The following is a 26,715-nucleotide window of genomic DNA, read 5'->3' on the forward strand; positions in this document are numbered from 1 at the left end:
TTCTTTTTCTTTTTTTTTTTTTTTGAGCCCAGGAGGCGAGGCTGCAGTGAGCCAAGATGGTGCCACTGCACTCCAGCCTGGATGGCAGAGGGAGACCCTGTCTCAAAAAAAGAAGAAAAAAATTCTGTTAAATCAATTGAATTGGGTTTGTCCTACTCGCAGTAAAAAGTACCCAATTCATAGAGTATTGTACATACTTCTGGAGTTTGCTTTTCCCTCTTAAGAATGATAAATTACGGTTCCCAAGTTAACTTTAAAATAGCGAGTCCATGATACACAAATTTCCCTCCTTTTCATTGCTTGCTAATTACTTTGTCGTTTGATTTGTTGTTTGAGCCAAGGATTATTTACTAAGGCATTCCTTAATTTTTAACTTTAAAATGCTTTACCTGTATATCATCCTATATTTTCCAAATCCTTTAAAATGAGTAAGTATGTGCTACTTTTACAACTAAGGCAAAATAGTAAGTTTTTTTTAAAAAGTTACACTTAAATCTTTTATTCATCTAGAATTTATTTTTGAGAAAGAAATGCAATAGGAATCCAACCTATTCCCAAATAGCAGATAGTTGTTCCAACAATATTTACTAAATGATGTCTATTTTCCTAAAATTTTACTACATTTGTTGAAAATTGAACTTCCTTATGCATTTAGGTTTATTTCTGGATTCTACTCTGTTCCACTGATGTCTCCATATTTCCTTCCCAATACCAATAAGAAAAGTTTGGTAGCTTGAAAACAAAAATTTTTAAATTAAATTATCATTTTATTGCTTGAGTACATAGACTAATTTATATGACCAGGGCAGAGGCTGTAGATGACTCATTTCCAATTGGGAGGGAGGACTCACTTGGTCTTACAATATTGAGCCAAAGGGTCAATCCAACTCTTTCAGAATTAGACGGAATTTAGTATCCTTAACCTTTCTGTTAATCTCAAGATGCTTTCAAACAACTACTTTTTTTTTCTTTTGAGATGGAGTTTCACTCTTGTCGCCCAGGCTGGAGTGCAATGGCATGATCTCCACTCACTGCAACCTCTGCCTCCTGGGTTCAAGGAATTCTGCTGACTCAGCCTACTGAATAGCTAGGATTACAGGTGCATTCCACCACGCTCAAATAATTTTTGGTATTTTTAGTAGAGATGGGGTTTCACCATGTTGGTCAGGCTGGTCTTGAACTCCTGACCTCTGGTGATCCACCTGCCTCGGCCTCCCAAAGTGCTGGGATTACAGGCGTGAGCCACCACACCAGGCCCAACAACTACTTTTTAATTAAAGGGTAGAGATCTTCAGGGAGATCAGGAACAAGTCCCTTCTTGGACTTAAGAATTCTTAAGATTTTATTGCCTGTCACAAAACGTACTTGAGCAACACCATGTGAGTCTCTCAAGATCACACTTGAAAAAGGAATCACGTTTTAACTTCCAACACCAAAGACAAACTGGAGAATGTGATGACATGAAGGCTCAGGTATCACAGCAGAGTTTCCTATTTGTAAGATGGGAGTCTACTTTTATACATCACAGAAACAGATATGAGAATGCATAAAAAGCCCCGACACTAAGGAAAACTTTTCTGGTGGAAACGGAATGTTGGAAAACCATCATCACAGTGAAAAACTTTTTTTTCTTTTTTCTTCATCTCTAAAAAGTGTTTAGAGATGGAGTCTTGCTCTGTTGCCCAGGCTGGAGTGCAGTGGTGCAATCTCAGCTCACTGAACCTCCACCTTTCCTGTTCAAACAATTCTCCTGCCTCAGCCTCCCGAGTTGCTGGGACTACAGGCGCCCACCACGCCTGGCTAACTTTTTGTATTTTAGTAGAGATGGGGTTTCACCATATTGCCAAGGCTGGTCTCAAACTCCTGAGCTCAGGCAATCCGCCCACCTCAGCTTCCCAGAGTGCTAGGATTACAGGCGTGAGCCACTGCACTCAGCCTGAAAAATATTTTAAAATGGTAGATACAGTTAGTCTTCCCTCATTTCTTCCCCCCCGCCCCAATTTTCTTAATTGTTTTCACATTAATTTTTCATAAAGACTTTAATAATCTTGTATTATGTTCTGAAAAAGAAAACCCTTATTGATGTTTTCACTGGAATTGATTTTCATTTGTAGGTTATTTTGAGTAATTCACATCTATACAATATTGCATGATCCTATCTAAGGAAAAAGTGTATCTTTCCATTTGCCTAAGTAATTTATGTCCCTTCGTAGAGTCTGAAACTTGTCTTCATATTGTCTACCTATTTCATGTTAAGTTTAAACCCAGACACTTTATTTTTGTTGTTACTGTAAATTAAAATTGTTTTTCAATACACATTCTAACTGAATATAATTTGGACACAATAAAATCATTAATTCGTTGGTATTAATTTTGTTTTACTGAATTTTTATAATGTTTCTAATAGTTTTTCAGTTAATTCTCTTTGGATTTCCAGGTAAACAATCACATTATTAGCAAATAATCATAATTTTACCTTCTCCTTTCTAATATTTCATATTTTCTTAGTCTTGCCCAATTGAATTGGTTAATAAAACTAGAAAAATGTTAAACAGATGTGGTGACACCAGGCATTCTGAGCTGCTTCCAATGTTATGTCATTGGGCACAGTAAAATTACTTTTTTTTTTTTTTTGAGATGGAGTCTCATGCTGCCTCCCAGGCTGGAGTGCAATGGTGTATTCTCGGCTCACTACAGCCTTTGCCTCCCCGGTTTAAGGGATTTTCCTGTCTCAGCCTCCCGAGTAGCTGGGATTAAAGGCGTGCATCACCATGCCTGCCTAATTTTGTATTTTTAGTAGAGGCGGGGTTTCACCATGTTGGTTATGCTAGTCTCGAACTCCTGGCCTCAAGTGATCCACCCGCCTCCGCTTCCCAAAGTGCTGGGATTACAGGCCTGAGCCACTGCGCCGTCCCTAGAGGCTTTTTTTTTTCTTAAAAACAAAAACGTACACAGCTGACGTTCAAAAACGTTGACTTTCAAGTGAATGTTATGCTAATACATGCACACTGATACATAAGTAGTAACATAAAATAAAAAACACTAGCAAACATTTACTGAGCATCTCCTGGGTGCCGGGCACTGGCCTAAACACTGCCTTAACAGCTCTTTTGGAGTTGATTTTGACCGCATACAGTGATGGAAAAGAGCACTGCAGTGGGAATGTGAAGACTTGGGTTCTAACCGTTTCTCAGTCTGATCTGTCGACCTTGGGAAGTTCTTAACCAACAGCTTCCACCTGCCCAGCAGGAGAGAATTTGGGTGAAGAGGAGGCCGTCTTAGAATCTATATGCGAAGAGGCCTCAGGTTACCTCTGGCCTTCCCTCCTGACACTAAAGGAGAGTTTATAGCTGATGCATAGATAGGGTAGAGAGACGGGCAGTGGAACTAACAGATTCGGGGACACCACTAGATCCAGCCATCCACTGCACCTCCCCTGTGAAACACGTCAGCGTCATTACGCTCTCTCGTGACGGGAATACAGAATCTGGGCTGCCGGGCACCATTTCGCGAACCCCAAATTCTCACACGCACCCCATGACGTTCCGCCGGCTCCCAGGCACAGCTCGGGGAACTAAACTTTCATCCTCCACCTCCCGGTCCCAGACGGCCCCCTAGAACGCGGGCACGGTATCTAGGCCAAGGGCCCTGCATGGAGACCCAGGCCTCCTTACTCTTTTGGGGGGCACATTCAAGGCTTAGAGGCCACCCCAGACACCTTCTCCGGAAGAGTGACATCGGAGGAGGAGGGGGCAACGCAAAGGTCAAAAAGGTCAGGGAGTTTCGCTCGCGGAGCCGCAACCCTCGGCGGAGACCCGGGCCTGTTCGGGGGAGGAGAGGAGGCCGGGCCCCAGGCTGTTGAGTGGCGGCCCTTGCAGCCAATAGGCACGTCGCCCCACTGCGCTGGGGCCCGCCCCTCCTGGCGCGCGGTACTCACTTTACCCACTTCGGCGTTGCCCATGGAGATGACTTTGATGCGCAGGGACCTGCCGGGCTCCTTCCGCTTCGGCATGTTGGCCTCCATGGCCCTGGCTCTCTCGGGGCAACCCGTCTTGGTCTCTCCTTGTGCACGGCTGGCGCGTCCCTCAGCCCTCCTTGTCCAATGGCGGACCCGCTGCTCTCGTCACCGCCTCGGCTCCGCGGCTCGCCATCCCCGCCGCTGCCTGGCAGCAGGCGCTGGCGGTTGGCAGCGCTGGGAGCTGCGGAAGGGAGGCGGGAGTCTCGCGATGCTACCGCAGGGCGGCTGACGTCATCGGCAGGCCCTGGAGACACGGCTGCAGTTACCAGGTCTTTAGGGCCGCGTGCCCTGACAGGAAGGCGGCGTTGGAGGGTGGCTGGGTTTACCCTTCGGGGTGAGCGCGGCCTTGTTTTCAGGAGCTCCTGGACGGGAGACGTTTGTTGCTTTTGCAGCCAAGTGGTGGAAATGTATTGGCTATTCAGGGCAGGTCGGGTAGTATCTGGTCCGTTTGGTGTTTTTTGTTTTGTTTTTTTTTTCTGGATTCTTCTTCGGTTCCTTGGTCCGTTTCACCGGTCCAATATTATGTTCCCCTTGCTCGAGATCCCCGAGAGGCAGGCACCGGAGCCAGTAAAGTGGGGGGGTCGGAACCCTGGTTCTGGAAGAGGGCCTTGGGCAAGGCGGGAAGCGATTCTGATTCTCGTTCACATCGTTTTTCTTTTTAAATGGACTTGTGCATTTGGAGTCAAGGCAAGAGCGTTAGTTTAGTCTTGACCCTCCTGTTACAGAGCTGTGATGGATTTGTTGACTCCTCTGTCGGAGAAAGGCTCGGCCTGCTGCAGGTGTTAACGCTCCGCCGAGGTGCGGGGCTGGAGCTGTAGGGCGTCAGTTTCCTCCGCTGCCCGCCGTTCACGTCTAACGTTACCTCGAGTTCTGCTCTCGCCTTTCCTTTAGCTGACAATGTAACAGTGGAAGAATAATGAGTCCTAAGATAACCACTTTTCTGCTCTCATTCCAGGGGATGGAAAAGCAGCTGGTTGAATAAAAGTCAGTCTGACAGGAACGATAATTTTTTTTCAGCCAATATCTTCAGTTGCTGAAGATAAATACAACTTGGCAATGATTGTTTATAGTGCCCTGAAAAAGAATGGCTGCCAATTTCCCTGTATATTACAAAGACAAAAGTAGCATTGCCTCTTTTCTCACCTAACTTTAAACATCTTCAAGGAAGTGCATTACAGGAAGGCAATGAACAAAGGCTCAACAGTTCATAGTAAAGGTCAGATTTTCAGACATTTTAATTTTAAAATGTGTTTTTCAAACTTTTTTTTTAAAGACGAGTTTATTCTGGATTGTTTTTATAATCAAATAATATAACTTAATTCACTGAAGGTTCTAAAATTCTTTACAAATGTGAAATAGGTCCTGGTTAGCATTTGGATACTTTTAAAGCTTAAAAGAATCCACATGCTAGCTTCTCAGTATGATTTAATAAATTAAATTACTAAACATCCAATTTATTCTACAGTTCACATTTGACCCCATAATAGGGTAGCTGTTAAACGACTGATTAAGAATGGTACTGTTGAGACTAAGCAATAAAACATGTTAGAGATTAAAATTGATTACTATTTTTTCATATTGATGCTTTTTTTTTTTTCTTCCCTTAAAACGGAGTTTTGCTCTTGTTGCTCAGGCTGGAGTGCAATGGTGCAATCTCGGCTCACTGCAACCTCCGCCTCCCGGGCTCAAACAATTCTCCTGCCTCAGCCACCTGAGTAGCTGGAATTACAGGTGCCTGCCACCACACCCAGCTAATTTTTGTATTTTTAGTAGAGACCAGGTTCCTCCTTATTGGCTAGGCTGGTATTGAGCTGCGGACCTCAGGTGATCCGCCTGCCTTGGCCTCCCAAAGTGCTGGGATTACAGGCCTGAGCCACCACGTCCGGCCCATATTGATTCTTTTGACATTTTAATATGTATAGCTACATTTTCTATTGTATGTATTAAATTAGTTTGGAATTGAAAGAGCAAGAAAGTCCCCCCTGTCCTGCATCTTTGCATATAAAAAAAATAAAAATCAGCACGAGTTAGCTGCTCTATAGACCTGGGAGGTATGGTTCAAGCATGGATTCTGGAGCCAGCCTGTTATACTTAATGTTGGCATATGATGTAGGCATGAGGCGGTGGTAAGGATTGTAGGAGGTAATGCATATGAAGGGGTAGTGGCCTCCCAGCAGACAGCAGCTACATGCTTTCATTTGCTCATACCTTTTTTATGTATTAAGAAAAATCCTACATTTTTAAAATGTGTATTTTTAGAAAGTAAATTATGGGGACCTGGCGTGGTGGCTCACGCCTGTAATCCCAGCACTTTGGGAGGCCAAGGTGGGCGGGTCACCTGAGGTCGGGAGTTTGAGGCCAGCCTGGCCAACATGGCGAAACCCCATCTCTACTAAAAGTACAAAACTTAGCCAGGCGTGGTGGTGCGGCCTGTAGTCCCAACTATTCGAGAGGCTGAGGCAGGAGAATCGCTTGAACCTGGGAGGCAGAGGTTGCAGTGAGCTGAGATCAGGACACTGCACTCCAGCCTGGGCAACAAGAGTGAGACTCTGTCTCAAAAAAAAAAAAAAAAAAAAAGTATGAAATATTTTGGACATACTTAAAGATATAAAGTATAATGGAATGAATAGCTATGTATCCCCCAGCCAGTTTAAGAAATAAAATATCACCACTGGGCATGGTAGCCCACGCCCCAGCACCTTGGGAGGCCAAGGCCAAGGCCAGTGGATCATTTGAGTCCAGGAGTTCGAGATCAGCCTGGGCAACATGGTAGAACCCTTTCTCTTGAAAAAAAAAAAAAAAAAAAAAAGTTAGCCATGTGGTGGCCCAAGCCTGTAGTCCCGGTTATTCAGGAGGCTGAGGTGGGAGAATCACCTGAGCCTGGGAGGTTGAGGCCGAAGTGAGCTGTGATCATGGCACTGCACTCCAGCCTGGGCAACAAGGTGAGGCCCTTGTCTCAAATAGAAAGAAGAAAACATCACTGATACTGTGTGTAGCTTTTCCCGATACACCTTTCCTCTCTACAAACAGTTGCAACAATCTGAATGCTGCTTTAATTTCCAGGCATTTAAAATTGTTTTACTACATAAGAACATATACCTTAAAATGTAGTATTGCATTTCATCTTTCAAGACTATTTTAAAATAATTTTACACAAAAAGTTTCAAGAATGGTAGCAAAAAAATCTTGTCTACCCTTTATCCAAATTCATCAATTGTTAACATTTTGTCCCATTTACTATATCACTGTGCTGTCTATATGTACATGTATATTCACATTTTTCTGAGTAGTCTGAGGTTTATTTGCAGGCATCTTTCTTTTATAGATAGATTAAGATAGATAGATTTAGATTGATAGATAGATAGACATATAAACACAGGCCCAGCTCCATGGCTCACACCTGTAATCCTAGCACTTTGGGATTCCAAGACAGGTAGATCACTTGAGGTCAGGAGTTTGAGACCAGCCTTGCCAACATGGTGAAACCCCATCTCTACTAAAAATATAAAAATTAGCCAAGTATGGTAGCAGATGCCTGTAATCCCAGTGACTTGGGAGGCTAAAGCAGAATAGCTCAAAAAAAAAAATATATATATATATACACACACACACACACATATACATATATAATATACACATTTACATACAGTATGTGTATATATATGTATGTGTATATGTATATATATATACACACATTTTCATATGTATAGCTACATTTTCTACTGTATGTATTTTTTTTTTTAGAGAGGGAGTCTCACTATGTTGACCAGGCTGGTCTTGAATTCCTGGGCTCAAGCAATCCTGCTGCCTCAGCCTCCTGAAGAGCTGAGATTATAGGCATGAGCCACCGCACCCAGCCAATAGGTTTCTTAATCCATAAATACTTCAATGTGTGTTTCCTCAGAAAAAGGAGTTTTTTCTCTACATGGCAACTGTTTATCAAAATCAGAAAATGCAGCATTTATACTGCACTATTATAAAATCCTGTGGTTTGAATCAAACGGTGCACTGAGGTACCTCACAGCTCCACAGTAAATGCACAGGGAGATATCTGTGGAATATCTTGCATTCTCAATTTTCAAGGCAAACAAAATGAAATCTAGACTATGTAAAACTCCTAGCTTGAGGTTGTTTACAGTTTCAGCAACAGATGGTGCCAAATTCCTTGGCTATGTCGTATCTTGATCTGGATTTTCCAGTTGGTTGTGATGAAAAGTGAGTACAGTGCAAAAATCAATGCGGAACAGGAAATGAGGGTGGCCTTCGCCCAATCTGATTCCAAGGTTTTAAGAAGTATGTGCCCTACACACATCCCTTTAGTAAGTGTGATTATTTAAGAATGAAATAAAAACGTTGTTTTCCTTTTAATTTGCATGTATTTTTTTTCAAATGGTTACTTAAATTATTAGGGCATAAATACTTAATAAGTTTGGACCTAGGTATTTCTTTTCACCAAGGGGCATTGTAAAATACTGAGAGGCTGGGCGTGGTGGCCCATGAATGTAATCCCAGCACTTTGGGAGGCCGAGCTGGGTGGATCACTTGAGGTCAGGGCTTCAAGATCAGCCTGGCCAACATGGTGAAACCTTGTCTCTACTAAAAATACAGAAATTAGCCAGGCGTGGTGTCAGGCACCTGTAATTCCAGCTACTCAGGAGGCTGAGGCAGGAGAATACCTTGAACCTGGAAGGTGGAGGTTGCAGTGAACCGAGATCATGCCACTGCACTCCAGCCTGGTTGACACAGACTCCATGTCAAAAAAAAAGTACTGAGATACTAAAAGCACTGTGAACAAAGAAAACTTGGGAAACTTTTTTTTTTTTGAGACGGAGTCTTGCTCTGTTGCCAGGCTGGAGTGCAGTGGCACGATCTTGGCTCACTGCAACCTCTGTCTCCCGGGTTCAAGTGATTCCCCTGCCTCAGCCTCTTGAATAGCTGGGACTATAGGTATGCACCACCATGCCTGGCTAGTTTTTTGTATTTTTTAGTAGAGACGGGGTTTCATCATGTTGGCCAGGATGGTCTTGATCTCCTGACCTCGTGATCTGCCCGCCTTGGTCTCCCAAAGTGCTGGGATTACAGGTATGAGCCACCATGTCCATCTGGGAAACTTTTATCTAACCCACAGTTAATACTCAAGTTTCACCATTTGTCCCAATAATACTCTTTTTTTTTTTTTTTTTTTTTGAGAGGGAGTCTCACTCTGTAGCCCAGGCTGGAGTGCAGTGGCGCAGTCTCAGTTTACTGCAACCTCCGCCTCCTGTGTCCCCCAGTTCAAGCAATTCTCCTGCCTCAGCCTGCCAAGTAGCTGGGATTACAGGCATGAGCCACCATGCCCAGCTAATTTTTGTATTTTTAGTAGAGACGGGGTTTCACCATGTTGGCCAGGCTGGTCTTGAACTCCTGACCTCGTGATCTGCCCACCTTGGCCTCCCAAAGTGCTGGGATTACAGGCGTGAGCCACTGCACCCAGCCAATAATATTCTTTATAGCTATATTTGACTCAGTCAACTGGTCTGGGATCTAATCTAGGATCATTTAGTTATCATGTATCTTTAATCTTCTTTAAGCTGGAATGGTTCCTCAGCTTTTCTTTCTCTTTCAAAATAAGTTATTTTTAGAATATTCCTCAATGTGTGTTTGTCTGGTGTATTCTTGAAATTAGATTTAGTTGTGTTTGACTGGTATACTACAGAAAAGATGTTATGGGCTAGGTTTGATGACTCATGCCTATAATCCCAGCAGTTTGGGAGGTGAAGGTGAGCAGATCACCTGAGGTCAGGAGTTCGAGACCAGCCTGGCCAACATGGTGAAACCCTGTCTCTACTAAAAATACAAAATAATTAGCTGGGAGTGGTGGCATGCACCTGTAATCCCAGCTACTCAGGAGGCTGAGGCACAAGAATTGCTTGAACCTGGGAGGCAGAGGTTACAGTCAGCTGAGATCACACCACTGCACTCCAGCCTGGGTGACAAAGCAAGACTCCATCAAAAAAAAAAAAAAGATATTGCATTCTTTTTTGGGCATTATATCAGTTGAGATGCCAATTTTTTCCATTTATTAATGATACTTATTTTAGTTCATTGGTTAAGGTGGGGTTCATGAGGCTAATCCCAAGTGACTTTTCCCTTTGTAATATGTAATTTGTAAAGGGGTACTTGGAGATAATATGGCTATCCTTTCTTCACTGAATTTTCACCCACAAATTTTTAGAACCAGTGATTACTTATGGCTGAAGAGATTATTACTATGATGGATGCAATATGGTGATTTTCCAACTCTGTCATTCCATTTGTATTTATTACTTGGTATTCTACCAAAAGGGGAAGTTTTCTTTTCTCATTCATTCATTTATATCAGTATGACCTTATATATGCTTATTTTACTCTGTGAATATTATTTATTTTGATACTCAGATTGGCTCCTATGTCCTTTTGATATGTCTCCACCTTTTTTGTTATTTTTGTTTCTGTTTGTTTAGCACTTTTTCTTTCTTAGCACAGCAACAAGTCCTGCTTCCAAGGATCCTTTTAATAGAGGATGGTATTTAGAAACCAAGATCTGGGTGCTAGGTGTGCTCAATAGTATTAGAGTGTCTTTGCTTTTAGACCTTTCAGTTGATTGAGCCAAAAAAGAAGCACATATACATATATACATGCATCTAAATCCATTTATTAAAATTTAGTTCACATGGATAATACCAATGCATTTTAGCATAACAGGATTTGTTCTAGTCTTCTCCCTTTCCATATTATGACTCCTTGCTTCAACAGTGAGAAACCTGGCTCCTTTTATCCTCAATATATTTACTCATTTGCTCAATCCTACTAATATGAAGTAGTTTTGGAGTTGCTAACCCATACCATTTTTAAAAAGCAAAAGCTCTTTGAACTAGAGTTCAGTATTTGTTTATGACTTTTTGTCCAAAACTGACAAATATAGTTTGTCATGTAGTATAAATATTGTGTTCAAATGTTGGGTTAATCCATTTTTTCCTTCTTCAGTGTGATTATGGTTTCCATTCAATATACAATTAAGCTCATTTGTTTCTTTTGTATTTTAGTTTCAGTTTTTTGCCCCTCATGGTTATTGACTTTATTAAGTTTTTTGGGTATGTAAAACATTAACAGATTCAAAGTTAAAGCAATACAATCTGTATACCCACACAAGTGTCACTTTCACTCTTCATTCCAATCCTTTTCACCCCTTCCCACCTACCTCCTGTGGGCAACCAATCATGTAGACTGTGGTTTACTCCTTCCTGTGTTTCTTTCCATAAAAAATGAACAGTTATATGTATATTTTCTCGTTTCTCCTTCTTTCTGACACAAAAAAGTAACGTGTGTGTGCACAATTTTGAAATTTGCTTTTACACTTAACAATATATTCTGGGAAGGACCAACCACATGCTATTTCACTATTATGTAAAAAAGATCATTCTCCTTTTTTTACAGCTGCATGGCACAATATCCCATTGTGTGGATATACATTTTTTTTCTGTCAATATATTTAGGGGCATTTAGGTATTTTTGTATTATTGTGGATATGTCTTTAAGGTAAATTACTTTTAAAAAATGGAATTACTGGATCAAAGGTAAATGTACATTTACTTTGTTATATATTGCCAAATTCTGTAAGGTAACATTTTGAGAATTTTTGCATTTATATTCTTAAATAATGTTGGAAGTAAGTAATATTATTAATAGTAAAGTAATTTTATGCTACCTTTACCTGGTTTAGATATTAATGTTATACTTGCATTATAGGTCAGGTGCCATGCGTGGCTCATGTCTGTAATCTCAGCACTTTCAGAAGTGGAAGTAGGAGGATCTTTTGGGGCCAGGAGATCAAGACCAGCCCTGGCCACGTAGTGAGACCCTGTCTCTACAAAAATAAAACTTAAAAATTAGCCAGTTGTTGTGGCACATGCCTACAATCCCACCTACTTAGAAGACTGAGGTGGGAGAATCACTTGAGCCCAGGAGTTCAAGGTTACAGTGAACTATGATCTCACCACTGCACTCCAGCCTGGGTGACAGACAAAGACCTTGTCCCCAAAAACACCCACCAACACACACATATTTGGAAGTTTAAAAAATTCTATACTCTTGAATAATTTGTGTGACAATTTTTTTTTTTTTTTTGAAACAGGGCTTCACCATGTTTCCCAGGCTGGTCTCAAACTCCTGAGCTCAAGTGACCCTCCTGCCTTGGCCTCCCAAAGTGCTGGGATTACAGGCATGAGCAGTGGCACCTGGCCCAAAATTAGCAAAAGTAGGGAAAATAATGAACATTAGCAAAAGTAGGGAAAATAATGAACACTCGTTTTCCACCTTATCACCATGGATCAATCTTGTTTCATCTATACCTCACTCTCATCCCAGATTATTTTTGAGGCAAACTGTAACTATAGTTATACTATAACCATCCATATCTTATTATATACTTTAGAAGATGAAGCTCTTAAAATACAAACAAATGAAATCTAACTGGCATACTGTGGTAGACCGAATTTTAAGATGGCCTCCAAGATTCCTGGCTCCTGGTACACACGTACCTTCTCGCAGTTAATCAAACACAAATTTGTGTGCTGCTACAAAGGGATTTTGGTAATTAAGCTCCCAAATCAGTTTTTTTACACTAAGGATATTATCCTCCATGGGTGTGACCCAATCAGGTGAGTCCTTAAGTAGGATAGGGCTTTTCCTGGCAAGGGATGTTAACGATGTGAGAAGCGATGGATAGGAGGAAGGTTCTCCAGGATGGACCTAAGAGTGGCCTCTTGGAGCTGACGCCAGTAACTCCAGCCAACAGCAAGAAAATGGGTATCTCAGTCCTACAACCAGAAATAACTGTATTCTGCCAAATACCTGAATGAGCTTGGAAGGAGGTCCTGAGCTCTGATGAGAACCCAGCTGTCTGTTACCTTCATTGCAGCCTTGCGAGACTTTTTTTTTTTTTTTTTCAGACAGTCTCGCTCCATTGCTTAGGCTGGAGTGCAGTGGTGCAATCTCAGCTCACTGCAACCTCTGCCTCTTGGATTCAAGCAATCCTCCCACCTCAGCCTCCCCAGTAGCTAGGATTACAGGTGTGCACCACCACACCCAGCTAATTATTGTATTTTTAATAAAAATGGAGTTTTGCCATGTTGTGCAGGCTGGTCTCAAACTCCTGGCCTCAAGTGATCCACCTGCCTTGGCCTCCCAGAGTGCTAGAATTATAGGCATGAGCCACTGCACCAGCCTATTTTTTTTTTTTTTTTTTTAAACAGGCTCTTTCTGTTGCCCAGGCTGGAATGCAGTGGCAAAATCATGGCTCACTGCAGTCTTGACCTCCTGGGCTCAAGCAAGCCTCCTATTTCAGCCTTCCGAGTAGCTGTGACTACAGGTGTGTAGCACCATGCCTGGCTAATTATTCTTTGTAGAGGGAAGGTCTCACTATATTGCCCAGGCTAGTCTTAAATTCCTGGCCTCACATGAGCCTCCCACCTCGGCCTCCCAAAGTACTGGGGTTACAGGCCTGCGCCACCATCCTGGCCCCTTGTGAGATTTCTGGGCTAGAGAACCCAGCCTCTGTATGCCTGATCTTCTGACTTATAGGACTTCAAGATGTGTAATGTCTATTGTTTGAAACTGTTAAATTTGTGGTAATTTGTTATACAGCAATAGAAAACTAATATACACACTGAAAAGTTGGTAACGATTCCTCTCAGTGACCAAGTTTTTGTGGGAAAGTTTTTAACTACAAATTCAATTTTTTAAGTTTTGCTTCCAGTATGGTAGTGTAAACCCTTTAGATGAACTCTCCCACTGATTAAAAAACAATAACAGGGCTGGGCGCAGTGGCTTATGCCTGTATTTCCGGCACTTAGGGAGGCCAAGGCAGGCAAATCACTTGAGGTTAGGAGTTGACTAGCCTGCAAAGCATGGCAAAACCCCATCTGTACTAAAAATACAAAAATTAGCTGAGTGTGATGGTGCACACCTGTAATCCTAGTTACTAGTGGGGTTGAGGTAGGAGGATCGCTTGAATCCAAGAGCCAAAGGTTGCAGTGAACTGAGATTGTGCCGTCACACTCCAGCCTGGACAACAGAGTGAGACTCTTCCTCAAGAAAGAGAGAGAAAGAGAGAGGAGAAGAAGTGGGGAGGGCAGGGAAGGAGGGAAGGAAGGAAGGAAGGAAGGAAAAAAAAAACTACTGGGAGATTCTGAAGAGTCATAGAAACCAGGCTGATGGTAAAGGGGAGTAAAAGTCTCGGAGAAGCACCTGGCATGAGGATGAGTCTCTTGAGCAATGTGAGAACCTTGGACCCCTGACTCAGCTGAGACTTTCTGCCTTCCTTGTTAGGGTAGAGGGTTTTAGTTCTGAGTCTGCAGGCATATTATGCTTCCATGTAGACATCCATGTACTCATCCTACTACAGACCATCCCAAAGAGTGTGTAGTGGTTCATCTTTTCCAAAAATGGCTGTGACAACATCTCCCATTCCATATGAACTTTTTTACATAGTGGCAAAATACACATAACATAAAATGTATCATTTTAACCATTTAAAAATGCATAGCTCAGTGGCATTAGGAACATTCACATTGTTGTACAACCATCACTGCCATCTGTCTCCAGAACTTTTTCATCTTCCCAAACTGACACTCCATACCCACTGAGCACTAACTCCTCCTTCTGTCTTCCCCCCAGCCCCTGGCACCCATCATTCTACTTTTGTCTCCGTGAATTTGAGTACTCTAGCCACCTCATTTGAGTAGAATGGCTGGCTTATTTCACTTAGCATAATGTCTTCAAGGTTCCCATATGAAATTCTAAGAATGGGCTTGAGACTCCTCTTCATAGGTCTATGTTTCTCTACCTTGAATCTGGGTGGAATTGTAACTATGGTGTTAGTGACGTTATGCCACCTCCAAAACTAAGTCATAAAAGGCAATGCAATTTCCTTCTGGTTCTCTTGAAATGCTCACTTTTGGAATCCAGCCACCAAACTGAAGATTCCAGCTCTTCATGGAGAGGACCATGGAGAGAGAAACAGGAGCTTCCCACTCACACCCACAACCACAGCTGAGCTCCCATATGACAAGCAGCACCACCTTGCCAGCCCTGGGATTGAGCCATCTTGAAAGTGCCAAGACAATGAAGCAAAGATGCCAACAAGCAGTGGAATGTAGCAATAAGGAACACATAACAAGTGATATTCAGTAATATGGACAGGCAGAAAATTACCATTAACCAGATCATGAGGTCAGGAGTTTGAGACCAGCCTGGCCAACATGGTGAAACCCCGTCTCTACTAAAGATACAAAAAATTAGCTGGACATGGTGGCGGACGCAGGTAACCCGAGCTACTCGGGAGGCTGAGGCAGGAGAAAGCGGAGGTTGCAATGAGCCGAGATTGCACCATTGCATTCCAGCCTGGGTGACAGGGAGACTCCATCTCAAAAAAAAAAAAAGAGAGAGAAGAAAAGAAAGAAAGGAAATTATTATTAACCCAACCAAGAAAAATTTGAGCTCAGAGCAAGGTGCCAATTTCTTGGGAGACATCCTGAGGTACCTAGAGGATTACTGAAAGTGCTCAAATGCTATCTTCCTTCTGTTCTTTGAATGCCAAGTTCACATGCAGCTCATGGCCTTTGTATACAGGCCTCTTCCTAAAATGCCCTTCTCTAGATCTTGAGGTTCTCCAGCCATACCATTCTGGCTCCTCATGGAGAGGAGATTTTGGCACAAACCAGTGTTTCCACCTACATATCTAGTTGTAGTTAATGGCACCCAAATGCCTAATAAAAATGTAGGGAAGGGAAGGAAAGTGGAGGGGAGAGGAGGGGAGAGGAGGGGACAGGGAGAAGGGAAAGAAAAGAAAAAAAAAAAGAAAAGAAAGGAGGGAAATCTTTAGAGCTATGGCACAGGCTCTACTTTTTAACCCAGCTCTCTTTAACAATTTGGGTAAATATACAGCAGAGATAATATTCAAAAGTTGTGGATTGGCCAGGTGCACACTGTAATTCCAGCACTTTGGGAGGCCGAGGTTGGTGTATTGTTTGAGGTCAGGAGTTCAAGACCAACCTGGGCAACATGATGAGACACCATCTCTGCCAAAAAACACAATAATTTTCTGAGTGTGGTAGCAGGCACCTGTAGTCCCACCTGGTCTGGGGGCAGAGATGGGAGGATTATTTGAACCCAGAAGGCAGAGGTTGCACTGGGTTGGGATTGAGCCATTGCACTCCAGCCTGGGTGAAAGAACAAGACCTTGTCTCAAAAAAAAAATTGTGGATAACAATTCAAAATTGCGAACAATGTTGATTTTTGTTTTACTTTTTTTAGACCCAGGGTCTCACTCAGTCACCCAGGGTAGAGTGTGGTGGTATGACCATACCTCACCATAGCCTCAACCTCCTAGGCTCAAGGAATCCTCTCACCTCAGTCTCCTGAGTAGCGAGGACTACAGGCACATGCTACCATGCCAGGCTAATTTCGTTTTCTTTTCTGCAGAGATAAGGCCTCGCTATGTTGACCAAGCTGGTCTTGAGTTTTCCTCCTGTCTCAGCTTCCCAAAGTGCTGGGATTACAGGTGTGAGCTACCACATCTAGCCAACAATGTTGCTTATAATGGATAACTGAAAGAAGGTTTTTTTTTTTTGAGGCAGAATCTCACCCTGTCACCCAGGCTGAAGTGTGGTGGCATGATCTCAGCTCACTGCAACCTCTGCCTCCCAGATTCAAGCGATTCTCTTGCCTTAGCCTCCTGACTAGCTGTGACTACAGGTGTGTGCCACCACTCCTGGCTAATTTTTGTATTTTTAATAGAGACAAGGTTTTACTGTGTTGGCCAGGCTGGTGTTGAACTCCTGACCTCAGGTGATCCACCTGCCTTGGCCTCCCAGAGTGCTGGGATTACAGGCATGAGCCACTGTGCCCAGCCCTGAAAGAAGATTTTAAGTGATCAGTCTGCTGCTGATTGATTATGCATATTAGCAGCTTGACTCAGTTTTAACATTTTGCAGTTAAAGTCCATCAATGTTACTTATACAATATTCACATTTCTAAGGGGTATAAACTTAGGAGTTGAATTGCTTTGTCATAGGGTAGGTCTGTTCAGCTTTGGTCGGTACTGCCAAACAGTTTTCCAAAGTGGCTGTCAACTTACACTCCCACCAACAGTGAATGAAAGTTCCAGCTGTTCCAAATTCTCATTGGCCCCTCAATTTTGCTAGTCTTTTAATTTTAGCCTTCCTTAGACATTTGTAGTAGTATCTAATTGTAGTTTTAATTTGCATTTCCCTGGTGACTAATGAGGTTGAGTGCCTTTTCATATATTTAAGGGTTGTTTCTTATATGAAGTACCTGTTGCCTGGCACAATGGCTCACACCTGTAATCCCAGCACTTCGGGAGGCGGCGAGCAGGATCACTTGAGTCCAGGAGTTCAAGACCAGCCTGGGCAACATTAGGGAGATCCCATCTCTACAAATAATACAAAAATTAGCTGGGCATGGTGGCGTGGGCCTGTGATCCCAGCTACTTGGGAGGCTGAGGTGGGAGGATCACCTGAGCCCAGAAGTTGAGGCTGCAATGAGCCATGATTCCACCACTGTACTCCAGCCTGGATGTACAAAGCAATTCAACTCTTAGGTCTATACCTCTTAGGAATGTGAAAATATGAAAAGGCACTCAACCTCATTAGTCTAAAAAAGAAATATCTGTTCAATTATCTAATGTTTTATTGAGTTGCTTATTTTTTCTTATTGATTCATAAAAATCTTTATATAGTCTACATATATATTCTTTATAAGATATACACTTTGCACCAGAATATTTGTAGCACTACTATTAGTAATAGTAAAACCTGGAAACAACTCATTTGTTCAGCAGTGGAGGAATGGATACATAGTGATATATTCTTTTTTTTTGTTTCTGAGACAGAGTCTCGCTCCATCGCCCGGCTGGAGTACAGTGGTGTGATCCTGGCTCACTGCAACTTCCGTTTTCCGGTTTCAAGCAATTTTCCTGCCTCAGTCTACCGAGTAGCTGGGACCACAGGCATGCACCACCACACCCGGCTAATTTTTTGTACTTTTAGTACTAAGAGACAGGGTTGCACCATGTTGGCCAGGATGGTCTCGATCTCTTGACCTCGTGATCCGCCCACCTCGGCCTCCCAAAGTGCTGGGATTACAGGTGTGAGCCACCGCTCCCGGCATAGTGATATATTCTTAAACAATGGAACTTTAAATCATTGCTATACAATACTATGCTTCTGCTGGGAATCCCACAGATGTAATGATGAGTTGAAGAAAGTAGGCACAAAAGAGTATTACTGTATGATTCCAATCATATAAAGTTCAAACCAGATCAAACTAATCAGTGAGTGAGGAGTCAGGATTCTGGTTATTTCAGGGATAGGGATGGAAGAGGGATATAAGGAGGTGTCTGGGAGCTGGTCATGTTCTAGATCTTGATCTGAGTTGGGGTTACATAGGTGTATTCACTTCATGAGAATTCAGAGGGCCACACACCGATGACCTGTATAATGCTCTTCTGTAGTATGTCACACTTCGAAAAAGTTTACAGAAACAGTTCCTTCCTAATTTTCACAGGGCCTAAGAGCTAAAAACACAGCCCTTGCCTGATGTTTTTCTCCACTCAGGGTTTCTTGTGCTGTGCCTGTGATAGCTCTTGGTGTCCATGGAAACCAGACGAAGACAGCGTGGTGGGGAAACAAGCCAGAGGGAAACTGGAGCTGGAGAAGCTTTGCTCATGCAACAGAGGAACAGAGCCCCCCACCCCCCAACGAGTCTTCCCTCCCTGTACTCTCAGATTTCAATCAGCTACAGCCAGTTCCCTGCCACCGCAGTGTCTACCTAAGACAACTCTGGCTGCTGCTTGTCGTAATTTACATCAATAACTGCTACCAGCCCACCTTCTCCATCCTGGCTTTCATCTTCCTCGATCCAGCAGGAAAGTTGGCCTGCCAGGGACTAAAAACAACAAAAAAAAGGTCTTCCCTGGATCAGGGGACACTAATACCTCATTAACCTTATGAGGGCAAAAGTCCTAAAAGGCCTTTGAGTAGCCATGGTAAATGTTACAGACTCTGTGCATTAGAGCATAAGCTCTTTACTCACAGGAGAGTTCTCTGGATTCTTGCTCAGAGCTTATGCATCCCTATTTTACGCAGAGTCATATCAGCCTGTTACCTGATTTCTTAGATCTGCAAAAACACAGGGTAGAAGTGAATGGGTGAAATTCTCCCCTGAGGGTGCCCACGTGCCTGGCTTTGTTAAGTTTGAGAATTGTTCTGGTTATATCTGGGTACGAATGTGTGTATGCAAACATATGTGTGGGGGTCTCTGTGTACACTCATGTGTTGGTTATAATGAGTGTGTGTGAGATAGTGTGGATTAGCATCTCGTGCATCTGTCGGTTTCGTATGTGCATATTGGGTGTATACTAGATGAGGACATTTGTGAATGAGTTTGTCATTTTTTGGGTTTATATGTGTACATGTGATCAGATGTAAAATATGTAAATGAGAATTTACGCTTTTTTGACTCTGTAGGAAATATGACAGAGCATTTGTGGGGCTGCTTATAAGTTTGTATCTTCAAGCTAAACTCTTAAGTTTGTATGGGGATTTATATAGGGATAGCTCTATGGAAAGTTTTCAAGTCATATGGTTGAACCATATGGAATTACCATTTTTGTGGGCTAAAAATGGTTAAATATTCTGTAATTTTTGTATGATTCAAATTAATGGGTGTGTACGTACATGTGTATGCACACATACGTAAATTCAAGTTAGCATAGTCCCTGCACCAATTAGTAATACGATCAGAGCTGAGAAGAAGATGACCACCAGGAGTGTGAGATCTGGGAAGAAACTTAACAGGGACCTTGAGGGAAAGATAAGATATGGAAAGAATGATGAATAATGTAACAGAAAGTTGCAAAAGGGAAATAATGGGAGATGAAGTTGAAAGTTCTTTACCCAGGAAAGCCTTCTCTGACACTTGTTTTGTATCCACGCACCCCAGGTTTGCCTCTGCCTCGGGCCTTCTACAACCCCCATGAACTGACTCTATGACAATAGTCGTCACCCTGAGCTATAATTGTTCATCTAGTTGGCTGTCTTCCCCACCACACAGCAAGTTCACAGAGGGCAATGCCTGTCTCTCTCGTTCACTTATATTCCCAACACTTAGGACAAAGCTTGGTACAGAATGGAAACTTAGCTAGCATTTGTTGAAGAAGCGGATGGCTGAAAGCCAGGTCTCCTGATAAAGCAGTGCATCGTCAGGCTAAGGAGTACAACTTGTTCTGGCCAATACATGTGACTATCAGTTCTTTGGCAACTGACAGACATTTTGGAGAGTCAATTAACATGGACAAAACATCATTTAAAAATACTAATTTAGGAGTGGTATCAAGAATAGACAGAAGTAGGTCAGGCGAAGTGGCTCAGATCTGTAATCCCAGCATTTTTAGAAGGCTGAGGCAGAATCGCTTGAGACTAGCAGTTCAGGACCAGCTTGGGCAACATAAAGAGACCCTGTCTCTTAAAAAAATAAAAATAAAGGCCAGGTGTGGTGGCTCTCACCTGTAATCCTGGAACTTTGGGAGGCTGAGGCAGGAGGATCACTTGAGCCCAGGAATTCAAGACTAGCCCAGGCAACACAGGGAGACCCCATCTCTACAAAAAATAAAAAAATTAGGCCAGGCACAGTGGCTCACACCTGTAATCCCAGCACTTTGGGATGTTGAGGTGGGTGGATCACTTGAAGTCAGGAGTTTGAGACTGGCCTGGCCAAAATGGCAAAACCTTGTCTCTACTAAAAAAAAAATACTACAAGTAGCCAGGCATGGTGATGCACAAAATAAGTCATCCTACCCACTTGTGCATGCCTGTAATGCCAGCTACTTGGGATGCATGAGAATCGCTTGAACCTGGGAGGTGGATATTGCAGTGAGCCAAGATCACATCACTGCACTCCAGCCTGAGCAACAGAGCCAGACTCTGTCTCAAAAAAAAAAAAAAATTAGCCAGGGATGGTGGCACACACATGTAGTCTCAGCCACTGAGGAGGCGGAGGTGGGAGGATCACTTGAGCCAGGGAGGTTGAGGCTGCAGTGAGCTGAGATCACACTACTGCACCCTACCCTGGCTGCCAGAGTGAGACCCTGTCTAAAAAACAACAACAACAACAAAAAACGGAATAGAAAGAAGTAGGTCATGTAGGTTATGGTTAGCCATCAAAGGCCCAGTAGTTCCTATGCATGTGGTAATAAATATCTAGATGACAATGGCAATGGGAATGGACAGCAAGGGAGAGATGAAAAAACTGCAATAGAAACAGCTTCTTTGTGACTGCTAGGTTTGGGGCAAACAGAAAGTAGAGTGAAGGCTGATCCCAAGTTCTGGAGCCTGAGCGGCTGAGATAATGACAGTCACCCCAACAGAAATAAGGAGATCCCAAAGGAGACATATCTTAACAGTGACAAGATCTGTTTTGAACACATTGTAGGTTTTGGATATTGATATGGTTTGGCTGTGTCCCCATCCAAATCTCATCTTGAATCATAATCCTCATGATCACCACGTGTTGTGGGAGGGACCTGGTGGGAGGTGATTGAATCACAGGGGCTGTTTCCCCATGCTGTTCTCGTGATAGTGAGTGAGTTCTCACGAGATCTTGATCATTTTCCCTTTCCACAAGATATCACACTGGTCCATTACATTGATGGCACTGTGCTGATTGGATCCAGTGAGCGAGAAGTAGCAAGCACACTGGACTTGTTGGTGAGACATTTGTATGCCAGGGAATGGGAAATAAAGTTGACTAAAATTCAGGGACCTTCTACCTCCAGTGGTGTGGGGCCTGTCAAGATATTCCTTCTAAGGTGAGGGATAAGTTGCTGCATTTGGCCCCTCCTACAACCAAGAAAGAGGCACAATGCCTAGTGGGCCTAACTGGATTTTCGAAGCAACACATTCCCCATTTAGGGGTGTTATTCCGGCCCATTTATTGAGTGACCTGAAAGGCTGCAAGTTTTGTGTGGGGTCCAGAACAGGAGAAGGCTCTGCAATAGGTCCAGGCTGTTGTGCAAGCTGCTCCGACACTTAGGCCATTTGACCCAGCAGCTCCAATGGTGCCTGAGGTGTCAGAGGCAGATAGGGATGCTGTTTGGAATCTTTGGCAGGCCCCCATAGATGAATCACAGTGGAGGCCTCTAGGATTTTGGAGCAAATCTTTGCCATCTTCTGCAGATAAATACTGTCCTTTTGAGCGACAGCTCTTGGCCTGTTACTGGGCTTTGGTGGAAACTGAACATTTGATTATGGATCATCAAGTCACCATGTGACCTAAACTCCCTATCATGCACTGAGTGCTTTCTGAGCCATCTAGTCATAAAGTGAGGCATGCACAGCAGCGTTCTGGCATCAAACAGAAGTGGCATACATGATCGAGCTCAAGCAGGTCCTGAAGGCACAAATAAATTACATGAAGAAGTGGCTCAAATGCCCAGATCTCCACTCCTGCCACCCTGCCTTCTCTCCCCAAGCCTGCACTAATGCCCTCATAGGGAGTAACCTATGATCAATTGACAAAGGAAGAGAAGACTATGGCCTGGTTTACAGATGACTCTGCACGATATGCAGGAACCACCCAAAAGTGAACAGCTATAACACTATAGCCTCTTTCTAGGACATCCCTGAAGGACAGAGGTGAAGGGAAATCTTCCCAGTGGGCAGAACTTTGAGCAGTACACCTGGTTGTACACTTTGCTTGGAAGGAAAAATGACCAAATGAGTGGTTATGTACTAATCCATGGGCTGTAGCCAATGGTTTGACTGGATGGTCAGGGACTTGGAAGAAGCATGATTGGAAAATTGGTGACAAAGAAATGTGAGGAAGAGGTATGTGGATGGTCAGAAAGAGGTAAGTAGTCAAAAACTGTGAAGATATTTGTATCTCGTGTGAGTGCTCACCAGAGTGTGACCTCAGCAGAGGAGGATTTTAATAATCAAGTGTATAGGATGACTTGTTCTGTGGACACCACTCAGTGTCTTTCCCCACCCAACCCTGTCATCACCCAATGGGCTCATGAACAAAGTGGCCATGGTGGCAGAGATGGAAGTTTTGCATGGGTTCAGCAACATGGACTTCCACTCACCAATGCTGCCCTTTCTATGGTCACTGCTGAGTGCCCAATTTGCCAGCAGCAGAGACCAATGCTGAGCCCTCAATATGGCATCATTCCTTGGGGTGATCAGCCACCTACTTGGTGGCAGGTTGATTATATTGAATCTCTTCCATCATGGAAAGATGATTGTCCTCTCTGGAATAACCACTTACTCTGAATATGGGTTTGCCTATCCTGCATGCAATGCTTCTGCCAAGACTACCATCTGTGGATTCATGGAATGCCTTATCCACCTTCATTATATTCCACACAGCACTGCCTCTGACCAAGGCACTTACTTTATGGCTAAAGAAGTGCAGCAGTGGGCTCATGCTAATGGAATTTAGTGGTCTTACCATGTTCCCCTGAAGCAGCTGGATTGATAGAACAGTGAAATAGCCTTTTGAAGTCACAATTACAATGCCAACTAAGTGACAGTAGTTTGCAGGGCTGGGGCAAAGTTCTCCAGATGGCTATATAAGCCCTGAATCAGCATCCAATATGTGGTACTGTTTCTCTCATATCCAGGATTCAGGGGTCGAGAAATCAAGGGGTGGAAGTGTAAGTGGCACCACTCATTGTCAGCCCTAGTGGCCCACTAGCAAAATTTTTGCTTCCTGTTCTGGTTACATTGCATTCTGCTGGCCTAGAGGTCTTAGTTCTAGAGGGAAGAATGCTGCCACCAGGAGACACAACAATGATTCCATTAAACTGGAAGATTGTCACCTGGACACTTTGGGCTCCTCCTACTTCGAAGTAAACAGGCTAAGAAGGGCTACAGTGCTGGCTGGGGTGATTGACCCAAACTATCAAGATGAAATCAGTTTACTACTCCACAATGGAGATAAGGAAGAGTATGGATAGAATTACAGGATATCCCTTAGGGCATCTCTTAGTATTACCATGCCCCGTGATTACGGTCAATCAGAAACTACAACAACCCAATCCAGGAAGGACTACAAATGGCCCAGACCCTTCAGGAATGAAAGTTTGAGTCACTCCACCGGGTAAAAAACTATGACCTGCTGAGGTGCTTGCTGAAGACAAAGGTAATAGAGAATGGGTAGTAGAAGGTAGTCATCAATACCAGCTATGCCCACATGACAAGTTGCAATAATGAAAATCCAAATGTTAATCACCAAGGTAATGGAGAAAATGTCTCCAGGGCACGTCAGAGGTCTTCATGGCAGCCCCTCCCATTACAGGTCTGAAGGCCTAGAAGGAAAAAGTGGTTTTGTGGGCCAGGCCTGAGGCTTTGCTGCTTTGTGCAGTCTCCAGACTTGGTGCCCTGTGTCCTAGCCATGGATAAAAGGGGCAAATGTACATCTTGGTCCATTGCTTTAGAGGGTGCAAGCCCCAAGCCTTGGTGGCTCCACATGGTGTTGGGTGGTTCACAGAAGTCAAGAATTGAGGTTTGGGAACCTTCACTTAGATTTCAGAGGGTGTATAGAAACACTTGGATGTCCAGGCAGAAGTTTGCTGAGGGGTGGAGCCCTCATGAAGAATCTTTACTAGGGCAGTGCGGAAGGGAAATCTGGAATTGGAGCCCCTCACACAGACTCCCCACTGGGGCATTGCCTAGTGAAGCTGTGAGAAAAGGGCCACTGTCCTCCAGACCCCACAATGGTAGATCCACTGACAGCTTATACCATGCACCAGGAAAAGCTGCAGACACTCAGTGCTAGCCTGTGAAAGCAGCTGGGAGGAGGGCTGTACCCTGCAAAGCCACAGTGGTGGAGCTTCCCAAGGCCATGGGAGCCCACCTCTTGCATCAGCCTGACTTGGATGTGAGGCATGAAGTCACAGGAGATCGTTTTGGAACTTGAAGGTTTAATGACTGCCCTTATTGGATTTTGGACTTGCATGGGGCCTGTAGCCCCTTTGTTTTGGTCAATTTCTCCCATTTTGAATGGGTGTATTTACCCAGTGTCTGTACCCCCATTGTATCTAGAAAGTAACTAACTTGCTTTTGATTTTACAGGCTCATAGGCAAAAAGGATTTGCCTTGTCTCAAATGAGACTTTAGACTTGGACTTTTGGGTTAATACTGGAATGAGTTAAGAATTCAGGGACTGTTGGGAAGGCATGATTATGTTTTGAAATGTGAGGACATGAGATTTGGGAGGGGCCAGGAGTAGGATGGTATGGTTTGGCTATGTCCCCACCCAAATCTCATCTTGAATTGTAATCTCCATAATCCCCTCATGTCATGAGAGGGACCTGATGGGATGTAATTGAATCATGGGGGTAATTTCCTCCATGCTGTTCTCATGATAGTGAGTGAGTTCTCACAATATCTGATGGTTTTATAAGTGTCTGGCATTTCCCCTGCTGGCACTTATTGTCTATTCTGCTGCCTTGTGAAGAGGTACTTCTACCATGATTGTAATTTCCTGAGGCCTCACCAGCCATGGGGAACTGTGAATCAATTAAACCTCTTTTCTTTCTAAATTACCCAGTCTGTTATTTCTTCATACTGATAGTGACGGGAGGCAGACAATGCCTAAGCAGATAGGGTGGGGTGCCTGGTGAAACCCAACTTTCAAGCCAATGACAGTCCCAGGTAAATCCTCAGACCAGATCAAAAACCTGTCTTCCCTTTTGGTACATTTTCCTCTGATGGATTCCACCCTTCACCTATTTTACATATACCTACACTTCCCTAATTGGTTTTTTTACATGTTGTGGTCACCTTTGAGTGGTATCTTTGTTTTAATTTTTTTTTTTTTTTTTGCATACTCACAATCCAATCAGCATACCCTCCCCTATTCTGAATCCATAAAAGCCCTGGACTCAGCCACACTGGTAGAGAAACCACCAACTACAGGGTTGGGGGACCACCCCATGTCCCTTCTTTGCTGAGAGCTATTCCATCACTCAATAAAATTATTCTCTGCCCTCCTCACCTTTTGAATCATCAGCATATCCTCATTCTTCTTGGTTTCAGGACAAGAGCTCCAGAACCACCATATGCCAGTACAAGCTATAACACAGGCAGGCCAAGTGAGTGGGGCACCTCCAACAGCAGGCCCAAGGCCCAGCAAGGCCCAGGCTGAGGGTGGAGGTGGGGGTGTCACTGGCCATGGAGCTCCCTGGGTGGCAAAGTGGCCAAGAAAAACCCTGCATCATATTGGGGAATCATCTGAGATTTGTCAGAAGGGTGAGTGAATGTGAACATATAACTTCACTTTTTTTCTGAGGCTTCTTGTCCTTACACTTTTTTTTTTGAAGGCAGACAAAGCACTAAACCTCTGATTAGCTAGTTAAGAGCAAATGGTGTGACTGGGTGTGGTAGCTCATGCCTATAATCCCAGCACTTTTGAAAGCTGAGGTGGGTGAATCACCTGAGGTCAGAAGTTCAACACCAGCTTGGCCAACATGGTAAAACCCAAACTCTACCCAAAATATGTATTTTTAAAAAATTAGCCAGGTGTGGTGGTGCATACCTGTAATCCCAGGTACTCTGGAGGCTGAAGCAAGAGAATCACTTGAATCCAGGAGGAGGAGG

The 26,715-nt window shown here is 43.5% G+C and overlaps 1 protein-coding gene across 3 annotated transcripts in view; it reads right to left on the reverse strand.

The window, feature by feature from the left end:
• DNAJC27 (DnaJ heat shock protein family (Hsp40) member C27) overlaps window positions 1-4,133 on the reverse strand; it is a 40,152-nt gene extending 36,019 nt beyond the window's left edge. For all 3 annotated transcript variants that reach the window (XR_010337894.1, XM_012453312.3, XM_012453311.3), the window contains exon 1: window positions 3,938-4,133. Coding sequence is in view for 2 of the 3 variants with exons in the window: in XM_012453312.3 (XP_012308735.1) it covers window positions 3,938-4,024 (87 nt within the window). In the remaining variant the exon portion in view is untranslated. The remainder of the gene's footprint in view (window positions 1-3,937) is intronic.
• Window positions 4,134-26,715: the final 22,582 nt, after the last annotated feature.

This window comes from Aotus nancymaae, unplaced genomic scaffold (assembly GCF_030222135.1).
Source record: "Aotus nancymaae isolate 86718 unplaced genomic scaffold, 86718_ANA_hifiasm-v0.15.2.pri h1tg000057l, whole genome shotgun sequence".
In the NCBI taxonomy this organism is placed as follows: domain Eukaryota; kingdom Metazoa; phylum Chordata; class Mammalia; order Primates; family Aotidae; genus Aotus; species Aotus nancymaae.